Genomic DNA, 12,064 nt, shown 5'->3' with positions numbered 1-12,064 from the left:
ATGATGAGCCCTGAAACGGTCCCCCTTTGCAGTCAGTTGAGCTATAAGCAGCATGATTTGGTTTGGTTTGAGGTATACAGGACTGTACACAGGCAATGGACTGACAACATTGCAGAATGGACAGCAGGAGAACTATTTGCAGAGACCCAGGCTTTTGACACACAACTGACAGACCTGGAGGAATCTGGTGAACAGTCCTTCTGTGCGACATCCCACTGACTCCTCAAAGAGTTAAGGAAGTCGGAGGAGGAGAAGAAGAAGAAGAAGTAGGAAGAAGAAGAAGAAGTAGGAAGAAGAAGAAGGAAGAAGAAGAATAAGAAGTAGGAAGAAGAAGTAGGAAGAAGAAGGAAGAAAGAAGAAGGAAGAAGAAGAAGTAGGAAGAAGAAAGAAGAAGTAGGAAAAAGAAGAAGTAGGAAGAAGAAGTAGGAAGAAGAAGAAGAAGGAAGAAGAAGAAGAAGTAGGAAGAAGAAGAAGAAGGAAGAAGTAGGAAGAAGAAGAAGTAGGAAGAAGAAGGAAGAAGAAGAAGGAAGAAGAAGAAGAAGGAAGAAGAAGTAGGAAGAAGAAGAAGAAGTAGGAAAAAGAAGAAGTAGGAAGAAGAAGAAGGAAGAAAGAAGAAGAAGAAGGAAGAAGAAGTAGGAAGAAAGAAGAAGGAAGAAGAAGTAGGAAGAAGAAGAAGGAAGAAGAAGAAGTAGGAAGAAGAAGAAGGAAGAAAGAAGAAGAAGAAGGAAGAAGAAGTAGGAGGAAGAAGAAGAAGAAGGAGGAAGAAGAAGAAGTAGGAAGAAGAAGAAGGAAGAAGTAGGAAGAAGAAGAAGAAGAAAAAGTAGGAAGAAGAAGAAGGAAGAAAGAAGAAGAAGAAGGAAGAAGAAGAAGGAAGAAAGAAGAAGAAGAAGGAGGAAGAAGAAGAAGTAAGAAGAAGAAGAAGGAAGAAAGAAGAAGAAGGATGAAGAAGGAGGAAGAAAGAAGAAGAAGAAGAGAAGGAGGAGGAGAAGAAGAAGAAGGAGAAGAAGAAGAAGACGAGGAGGAGGAGGAGACACAGGATTTCCTGTTCTCATTCTTTGTTCATATCACAGTCCATACAGTGTGTGTTTATACTCTGCCACTTTTCCTGTCAGGTTGATTTTTGCCATGTTCTTTGTTTACCATCTGTTTGATAGATTACTTTGTTCAATGCTGTGCTTCATAATTGTTTTCTTTTATGGTGCGTTTTATATCTTCTTCCTCTTTACCTTTTTTTTCCTGCTTTTGTGAGGTGCATTTCCCATGTTCATTTGTATGAATGGGCTTTTATATGTATTTAACCATTTCTACCCTGCCATATAGGCAGCCATACTCTGTTTTTGTGGGTGTGCATGCTGGGTATGTTCCTGGTTCCATGGCCCACCAAATGCTGACATGGAGAACAGGATCTTTTATGTGCGTATTAATAATTTTGATCTTCTGGTGTGTTTTATCAGTATAACATGCTTAACAGTGTATGTTCATTATCGTACCAGGACGCCATGCCTGTGGAGGTCGGTGCTCCAGCCGAACAGAAACCATCAACGGTAGTGACTATGTGTTCGACCACTCGGCCCAGTACTTCACGGTGTCCGATCCACGCTTCGCACCGATCGTCAGCTCCCTTCATTCCAAGGGGGCTGTCCGAATCTGGTCAGGTCCAGTCGGTCACTTGAAGGATGGCAAGTTTACAGCCGATCCCTCCTTGACCCAGGCCTTTGTGGGCACCGGAGGGATGCGATCTGTGGCAGAGTGCCTGTCTACCATGTGCTCAGTTCAGAGACCTGGCTGGGTAGGCAGCGTTGCCTTTGACTCCGTGGCCAAGAAATGGAAGGTGCTGTTTTGTTTTATTTTGTCGTCGTTGTAATTGATTTTTTTTCTTTGGTGCAGGGTTTGCGTTGTGTTGGATTGAGTTTCAGTTTTCAGTTTCAGTTTCTTCAAGGAGGCGTTTCTGCGTTCGGACGTATCCGTGTACGCTACCAACACCACATCTGCTTAGCAGTTGAGAGTCTTAACCATTTTGCCAAAGTGGCTGGTTTGAATTGTTGTGTGGCATTGTTTTGTGATGGGTTTGTTTGTGAATCACTGTACACACTACAGGTCTCTGTTCTATAGTGTACTGCGATTCAGGAGTTTCATTGTAGTGCTGTTCTTTGCTCTGTTTTGTTGTGTTATGCTGTGCTGTTGCTATACTACACTTGTTTCATGCACACACTCCACACATATAGTGTATAATGTATGCATAGATGCTCTTATCCAACATATGCACAAACACATTTGCACACACACTAACACATTTATACACACACTCACAAACACACACAACCTTTACTTGCAAGTAAGTGTGAGAGTGTGTGCATGCACACACACTGCCACACACATGAACATACACACACTCACACACACACACACACACACACTGACACACACACTGACACACACACACACACACACACACACACACACACACACAACTAACCACCACTCTCCCTGTCCACAGGTAGACAAGTATGGGTTCTTCGACTACCTTGTCATCGCCCACAACGGAAAATGCGCCGACAGACTAATGTCCGACAGCGGCGCCGCCGTCATCCACCAGCTTCTCCGGGTCAGGTTCAGCCACTCTCTCAACCCCCGGGACGCTCGCATGCACCTCACCTCCTTGTGGGTGTTGATGGTGGGCCTTCAAATCATCGCTCAACCTGCCTTTCGAAGGAGCTCACGTGACTGACGTCGCCGAGGCTGTGTCGTGGATCTGTAACAACAGCAAGAAGCTGAGGCAGAGTGGGCCGGTGGAGTGTTGGACAGTGGTCAGCACGGCCGCCTTTGGGTCAGCTCACAAAGTTCCGCAGGAGAACGTTCCTCCCGGGAAGAGGAAGGAGGTGGTGCAAGCGCTTTTGGCATCTTTGTCGCGAGTGACTGGTGAGTGTTGAGACGAGATCTGTGCTTTCTTCTGTTAGTGTTTGTGTGGTTGTTTTTGCTTGTTCGTCTGTTGTTTTTCACTTACAAAAGAGTAAATACACACACACACACACACACACACACACACACCACACAACACACACACACACACATAGATAGAATAGAATATGTCCTTATTACCAAGTGTACCAGGGTCACAAGGAATATTGGGGGGGATAGTACATAACAAACACAGATACAGTAGAAATTAGGATACATACCAGTGCATATCAATATAACAAACTTGTGCATACTCACACATGCACTCACTGCACACATACACACACACACATACACACACGCACACACACACACGCACACACATACACACACACACACACACAAACTCTCTCTCTCTCTCACTCACACACACACACACACACAAACTCTTTCTCTCTCTCACTCACACACACACACACACACACACACACACACGTTTGAACAGAAGCTGCGTATTACATGTGGATGGGGCTGATGACTAGATCTTCAGGTAGGTGGTTGTTGGGATAGATATGTATCACAACTCATACGTATGGCAAATGAAAAATGTTCTTCTAATTGAAAGAAACAAGGAAAGGGAAAGAAGCACACACACACACACACACACACACACACACACACACACACACACACACACACAGTATATCATTTCTGTTCATTTCTTGCTTTCCTGTGGTGTGATGTTGTATTGGGATTGGGATGCCATTTAACTTTTCATGGGTCATTGTTTGTTTATTTTGTATTTTAGAAATTGTTTGTTCTGGGTCATCACCTTCTCTTACATTGTTGTTCAGTGATTCATTCATGGATTTTCATTTAGTTAGCTATTTATTATTTCCATTGAAAGCATTCCGGGGGAAAAATGTCCAGCTGTTCTGATAATCCATAGTTTTATGGTTACATTCCTGTGTAAAGAAATGTCTGAGTGATGATGTCTTTTGGAGAGAGAAATGTATGTGTCAGGATGGTGGTATATGTGTGTACATGTTCATTCTTTAGTTAAATGTCTTTTTAAAAAATTCAAAATGGTGTGTGTGTGTGTGTGTGTGTGTGTGTGTGTGTGTGTGTGTGTGTACAATAGCATGTGCAAAGAAGAAAAGGTATTTGGATTGGTTCTGATGTAATGTGATATGAATTCACTGGATTTTTCAGTATTATTATTATTATTATTGTACAGTTTTCTTCAAGTATGTTAATGACTGGAGCTTTTAGAACTCTGATTACTACACAACATTGTGACAGACTTATGATTGTGTTGATTATGTTACTTAAACTCAACATGGCATCACCAGTGGATTGACTCATCGAACTTTTGCATTGCTTGGGCGTTGGAAATTTGTTTCATTAAAACATTTTTCATGTTCCTACGCATGCGTAAACCACAGGCAAATGGAACTAATTACAACAGTATTTCCGGCATTGTCCACACATGTCAATTTGGAGGAAAGCCCATTGATTTAAGCATATTTTCTGCATTTTTCCACATCAATATGACAGGGAAACCATGGTTGAATGGGTTAAGCTTTCAAAATGTTCCATTCCTTTTAATTGTTTTCATAACTGTATCCAATTGTGAAAAAGATGATTCCTTATTGGAACAGTTTTTTCCCCAGAATATCAAAGGAAGTTCTGATATATATATATATATGTGTATATATACGTATATGTATCTTTGCCCAACACTCAGCTTATATCACAGATTGACATAAGTTTACATTTGGGCCAACAGCAAAGTGAGAGCTGTATTATCAATGGTTTCTCCAGTCAATGGGAAATCATTTACAGCTTAGTCTTTAGCGAAGGACGATGACTCTCAAACTAGGAGGCAAAATTGCACTGGCTCTTAGTGCTGCAGCCTTGTGGGCTGGTTGGCCTTTGGGAACCATCCCAACGCTGACTGTCCTAAAACCCTCTTGGCCGAGAGAGTGGGGATGTAACTTGGGCAAGACACTCTGCACTATAATCAAATTCTAGCCCAAATAGTCCGAACAGCAGTTGCCTCCTCTGCTGTTCTGATGGTCATAGTCGGACATGACTGACTATCATATATATATCTGACTATCTATCTATCTAACTATCTATATATACATCTATATTTGTATTTGTATTTGTTTTTATCACAACAGATTTCCCCAGGGAGAGCGCGTCGCTATACTACAGCGCCACCCACTTTTTTGTATTTTTTCCTGTGTGCAGTTTTATTTGTTTTTCCTATCAAAGTGGATTTTTGCACAGAATTTTTGCCAGGAACAACCCTTTTGTTGGCGTGGGTTCTTTTACGTGTGCTAAGTGCATGCTGCACACGGGACCTCGGTTTACTGTCTCATCCGAATGACTAGCGTCCAGACCACTCAAGGTGTAGTGGAGGGGGTGGCTGAGCCGTGATTTGAACCAGCGCACTCAGATTCTCTCGCTTCAAAGGCGGACGCGTTACCTCTAGGCCATCACTCCATATATATATCTATCTCTCTCTCTCTCTCTCTCTCTCTCTATATATATATATATATATATATATGTCGGACTGTTGTAACAGACCGACTGGTTTTTTCTGGGGTTGGATTCAGTCTTGTTTCAACACCTTGACCTCTCTGAACAGTTTGACTAAAATAATTTTATGATGGATTCAGACATGGCGGGTCATTTCTTCTTCTTCTTCTTCTTCTGCGTTCGTGGGCTGCAACTCCCACGTTCACTCGTATGTACACAAGTGGGCTTTTACGTGTATGACCGTTTTTACCCCGCCATGTAGGCAGCCATACTCCGCTTTCGGGGGGTGTATGCTGGGTATGTTCTTGTTTCCATAACCCACCGAACGCTGACATGGATTACAGGATCTTTAACGTGCATATTTGATCTTCTGCTTGCGTATACACACGAAGGGGGTTCAGGCACTGGCAGGTCTGCACATATGTTGACTTGGGAGATCGAAAAAATCTCCACCCTTTACCCACCAGGCGCCGTCACCGAGATTCGAACCCGGGACCCTCAGATTGACAGTCCAACGCTTTAACCACTCGGCTATTGCGCCCGTCACTTGCTTGAAAGTCGAAAGCTTTAACCACTCGGCTGTTGCGCCCGTCATGGCGGGTCATTAATATTTTTGTTTTGTTCTCAACACAGGGGTGAAGAACCTTCCGGAAGTGTGCTTCACCAGAGTACAGCTCTGGGGGGCGGCACTGCCTCTGAACGTGTACAGCTCCAGGGACGAATGCCTGTTTGATGCTCAGCGACAGGTGGGGGTGTGTGGCGACTGGCTGGTCTCCCCTTGCATCCAGGGGGCAGCACTGAGTGGGCTGGCCATGGCTGAAAAGATCAGGCAGCACGTTTCAGGTAGGACTGCGTTGGTGATGTGTGGGGGAGTTCGTGGTGGGACTTGAACAGTAACTTGCTTGTATTCTTCTTCTTCTTCTTCTGCGTTCACTCGTGTGCACACGAGTGGGCTTTTACGTGTATGACCGTTTTTACCCCGCCATGTAGGCAGCCATACTCCGTTTTCTGGGGTGTGCATGCTGGGTATGTTCTTGTTTCCATAACCCACCGAACGCTGACATGGATTACAGGATCTTTAATGTGCATATTTGATCTTCTGCTTGTGTATACACATGAAGGGGGTTCAGGCACTAGCAGGTCTGCACATATGTTGATGTGGGAGATCGTAAAAACCTCCACCCTTTACCCACCAGGCGCCGTCACCGTGATTCGAACCCGGGACCCTCAGATTGACAGTCCAACGCTTTAACCACTCGGCTATTGTGCCCACCACTTGCTTGTATGAGTTAGATGGGGTTTTTTGTTTTTGTTTTTAATTTCATGTTGGTTTCCATGTAAATTTCAACCTGAATCACTATTTAGGCTAACTGATGCGCAACATCAAAAAAACATTTCACAATATTTTCGTAAAAGATGAAAATTTAACAAGTTCCTGGAACTGAGTTCCTGGAACTGAAAGTAGTTTTTGTATGACAATGGTTTTAGAGCAAAAAGCGAGTCTCTTGTTGTGTCTGGAGCAAAAAGTGAGTCTGTTGTTCTGTTTTCAAGATCATAGTGGAGTGATGGCCTAGAGGTAACGCGTCCGCCTAGGAAGCGAGAGAATCTGAGCGCGCTGGTTCGAATCACGGTTCAGCCGCCGATATTTTCTCTGCCTCCACTAGACCTTGAGTGGTGGTCTGGACGCTAGTCATTTGGATGAGACGATAAACCGAGGTCCTGTGTGCAGCATGCACTTAGCGCACGTAAAAGAACCCACGGCAGCAAAAGGGTTGTTCCTGGCAAAATTCTGTAGAAAAATCCACATCGATAGGAAACACAAATAAAACTGCATGCAGGAAAAAAAAAAAAAAAGGGTGGCGCTGTAGTGTAGCGACGCGCTCTCCCTGGGGAGAGCAGCCCGAATTTCACACAGAGAAATCTGTTGTGATAAAAAGAAATACAAATACAAAATACAAATACAAATTCTCGGAGGTTTTTCCTGCGTTAATGACTGAAGCCTGACTGAATGATACAGGAAATGAATGTTAAGCACCTGAAGACAGCTGTCAGTCATCATTCAGGAAATGAATGTTAAGCACCTGAAGACAGCTGTCAGTCATCATTCAGGAAATGAATGTTAAGCACCTGAAGACAGCTGTCAGTCATCATTCAGGAAATGAATGTTAAGCACCTGAAGACAGCTGTCAGTCATCATTCAGGAAATGAATGGTAAGCACCTGAAGACAGCTGTCAGTCAGCTTTATACAGCAAGGCTTCCTGTTATGCAAATGAGGAGGAGGAATTTTGTTTAATGTCCCGTCACACATATCGATGATTGAAGACATTTTATTAAAGTATTTATGAATACATTTGAGTATTATCGGTTAGAAGGGGTGGGAGATTTGAATGAATGGAGGGTTGGGGGAAACTGGGCAAATGAGGGTGAAATGAGGGTAAAATTTGAAAAAAAAATTCTAAATACAGTTACAGGAAGTTACTTAAAGGACTTTGTAAAAGAGAAGTCGTTAAACTGACAAATGAAACAACTGATAATGAATGCAAAAAGTCAAAAACATCAATGTTCTCAGTCACTTGTGAAGACACACTTTCGTGTAGATAAGGCTTCATCAAGCTACAGTCTAAAATTATATGCTTGATTGTCAGGTTACTAAAGCATATGCACTTGACATCAGTAATGAATTTGATAATAGTCTGAGAGCTAAACTCAGAACTGGTCTGCGAATCGGACCAAAGTCTGAGAGAGTCAACTGACGAGGTTTTAGACTTGAATTCAAGCACCTATAAAAGTCTCTTTCTAGTATATTGCTTATTTCCTTGTATGACAACGGGCAATATACTTTTATACTATCTGTATATACTATATGCAAATGACTCTGTGCTTGTAAAGTGCTTAGACTTGGGTCTCTGAGCAAAGAGCAAATGACTCTGTGTTTGTAAAGTGTCTAGATTTGGGTCTGTAAGCGAAGAGAGGTACAATATAAGTATCAGCAGCAGTAGTAGTAGGCAACAGTAGTAATGGTAGTAGTAGCAGCAAGAAGAAGAAGAAGAAGGAGAATTACAATGATAATAATAATAATCAATCAATCACTTTATTGTCTGAAACAGAGAACACAAATTAGCCTTCAGGCTCGTCGTAGAGAAAATGAAAACTTATTTTAAGATAGAATAATTTTTAAAAGTGGATACATTCATTCCATCTTTGAATCAAAACACTAACACGATCATGGCGGGGAAAGGGGTGCGTAGAGAGGGAAGGAAGGATGTTAGAAATAATGATGAGAATGATAATAATGATAATGGAAATGATACTAATATTGTATAATCATCATTGTCATCATGAGCATCATCATCATCCACTTACATGGTAGCCTCCCCTGCCTCTTCTTTGTCCTCAGTTTATCAAGTTCAGAGTTATGGATGCGTGTGAATGACTGGTTTGAAAGCGCTTTGGTTTGTCTCTGCACAAGATTCAGTGCTATGTGAATATCAGTTATTATTATTATTATTATTTGTCATCATCATCACAACAATAAGAATCATACCAGTGTGTGTGTGTGTGTGTGTGTGTGTGTGTGTGTGTGCAGGGGACGCCCAGAGCAGCACTCTACAGCCCCAGTTCAAAGCAGCGCTGTCAGAAGCTGTCGGAGCCTTCCCTGTCAACCCCAAGATGATCTTCAGTCCTAAGAAGCAGTGACAGCCTGCAGGTCACAGGCAGAATTATTTATTTATTTATTTATTTTTTTACTGTTTACAAAAAGTTAAGGACCATTTCATAAAAACAGGCAGGTCTTCATAAAAATAATGTTCAAAGATTGAAAGTTCATTTAAATCATGCAGGCTGCCTATGGTTTACCACTGACCTCTCTCTGAACACACAAATGGCTGTTTTAGGCATGCGTGCACCATGAACGGCTTGAAAAATGTGCTTGAAAAATCAGTCTCTCGGCCAAATATTTACAGTTATCAGTCGATTTAAACGATAGCTGCGGCATTTATTGTGAAACACGACAGCTTGAAAAAACAGTCTTTCAGCCAAATATTTACATTTATTCTGTTGATTGTAATGATAGCTGCAGTTTTTATTGTGAAACACGGAAGTGTCACCGTTCAAGAAAGCACCTCTCGTTTCGAGTGACGCTGTCGTTACATTGGCTGCACACACTGCTGTTTAGTAAAAACTGAGCATCACTTCACCAGACCCCTAATAAGAGAAGTGTGCAAGTTTGGTAGTGGACCAGCTGCATGGCGAAGTGGTTAGCGTCGCGGACTGATGGCTGGGAGGATGCAGGTTCGAATCCCAATGGAGGTGGGTTTTTCAGCCTGTGGCCGGCTCCTACCCAGAGTTGAGTGTGCTGTGGGCTCAAATGGGGAGACTGGGATCACACAGTCGAGTGTCATCTACTTCAAGGATGTGTCTTTGTGTGTGTTGCTCTAATTACCTGACCAACACTGCAAGTGTCCGTATCTCTCGGGCCTGGTTAACGCCGGGATATCATTATGACAGGAAGCATAGAGTACAGCCTTGTCATGCAGTCCCAAACCAAAATGGACCTCCATAGCAACATTATCATCATCGTCATCCTCCTCCTTCATTATTATCAGTATAAACAAAATAGTCTCAAAGTCTGTGGCCTTTCATGCCCTGCTGTCATGGTGACCTCAGTTTTGATGCCCCTCCACTTCTGTGCTTGGGGTGAGTCCTGTCAGTGTCTTCAGTGTCGGCAGATTCATGGGGGGGCTGTTGTTTGAGGGACGTGGTGGCGATCTCCACTCTAGGAGGGACACTCACTCAGTCTGGCTCCGCAACCAAGCCATTAGGGGCTTAGTAGGTTGTGCCCTAAGTACATTAAATCAGAACAGGCACCACTGAACACCACTGAAGTGACTCAGCAGCAGTGCAGGGCCTCCTCTGGTGTGTGGCCTCCTGGTGACCTAACATTGATGATTCCCTGAGGACTGCCGATGCTGGAACTGTGATGGATGAACCCGGAAGTTTGGTAGTGGTATTGAACTTTTTGTCAGCCTGGTGGAACCAAGCAAGAGAAACAAAGTCATCGCTCTAAGGTCTCTGACTGTTATGTTTGACAGTAGACATTTGGTGAGGAAACAACACACATGACAGTTTTGAGTATGGCATGGGCATTTTGTTCATTCGATCTGTGAGCAGAGAACTTTTGCTGGTGTGAAGAAGATGACACTGACAAGGTGACAATGTGATCAAGTTGATAAACTTTTCTTGCCTCGGTGTGGATTGCAAGAATGGGTGTATTTCTGTTCATTGACTGCTTTAGTCACATTTGTGTGGGCACTTGTGTATGTGTGTGTGTGAAATCAAGTCCAGTCAAGATTTTATTTCATGATGGTAAATTTAATAAGCAACAATTGCTTTTTTACTTCAAGCCATCAATGAAAAAGAAAAAAAAAGAAGAAAAAATACAGGAGAGAGAGAGAGAACAAGCAAAATAAAAGCAACAACAACAAACAAAATGAATATATATACAAGAACATTGTGATAATGAAATACATAATTGCATTTCTATTTCATGCACACACACAGACACACACACACACACACACACTTGTGAACACAAATGATCGGACATAAATACACCATGCCCGTCCCATTCACGTGCACATATTCCCTCATATACTACAAAATTCTTGTCAACACAAGCATACACAAAACATTTCACAATTAATAAAAGAAGTATTACACTAATAGATCAATAATTGTTTTACTTTTAATCCTTTTCAATGAGGTGATTTTTCAATTTTTCCTTAAACACGTTCTTATTCACGATACCTTTTAGAGTGAGTGGAAGATTATTCCATAAATTTCCACCAGAATATAGAAAGCTGGATTTGAAAAGGTTGTTTCTTGGTCTGGGTATGCAGAGCATGTGGTTGTGTCTGTTTTCATAATTTTTATAAGTGTCTGCAATCTTTTTTTGAGCATTTCCTTACATAACATAATGCATGCAAACAGCTTTGTTGAAGTACAGCCTGTTGTGAAAAGATAATATATTAAGTTTTTTTAATAGTCCATTGGGGTTAGGGAGCCTGATCTTAACAATACTATTTTGTGTGTGAGTGTGTGTGTGCACATAAATGTGATAATGTTGACCATGTCAAAATGGTTCTCTGTATCAGACAGTAATTCTCAGCTATCAAATCAGTCTAGATCTTCCAGTCAGTTTAAATGATGACTGAAAAATGAAAGTTTATAATACCTTCATTTCATTATTTAACTGACGGGCGCAACAGCCGAATGGTTAAAGCGTTGGACTTTCAATCTGAGGGTCCCAGGTTCGAATCTCGGTGACAGCGCCTGGTGGGTTAAGGGTGGAGATTTTTACGATCTCCCAGGTCAACATGTGCAGACCTGCTAGTGCCTGAACCGCCTTCGTGTGTATGCACAAGCAAAAGATCAAATACGCACGTTAAAGATCCTGTCATCCATGTCAGCGTTCGGTAGGTTATGGAAACAAGTACATACCCAGCATGCACACCCCCGAAAGCGGAGTATGGCTGCCTACATGGCGGGGTAAAAACGGTCATACACGTAAAAGCCCACTCGTGTATATACGAGTGAACATGGGAGTTGCAGCCCACGAAC

General features: G+C 42.4%; 1 protein-coding gene across 1 annotated transcript in view; it reads left to right on the top strand.

Moving 5' to 3' along the window:
• LOC143286460 (renalase-like) overlaps positions 1–11,321 on the top strand; it is a 14,145-nt gene extending 2,824 nt beyond the window's left edge. Inside the window, 5 exon segments of the mRNA XM_076594030.1 lie at positions 1,494–1,831; positions 2,498–2,677; positions 2,679–2,919; positions 6,079–6,288; positions 9,033–11,321. Of these exon segments, the coding sequence (XP_076450145.1) occupies positions 1,494–1,831; positions 2,498–2,677; positions 2,679–2,919; positions 6,079–6,288; positions 9,033–9,142 (1,079 nt within the window). The 3' untranslated portion in view covers positions 9,143–11,321.
• Positions 11,322–12,064: the final 743 nt, after the last annotated feature.

The sequence above is a fragment of the Babylonia areolata genome, chromosome 10, assembly GCF_041734735.1.
Source record: "Babylonia areolata isolate BAREFJ2019XMU chromosome 10, ASM4173473v1, whole genome shotgun sequence".
Taxonomy (NCBI): Eukaryota; Metazoa; Mollusca; class Gastropoda; order Neogastropoda; family Buccinidae; genus Babylonia; species Babylonia areolata.
The sequence above is the reverse complement of the archived record's forward strand: the minus strand, read 5'-3'. Positions and strand labels throughout refer to the sequence as shown.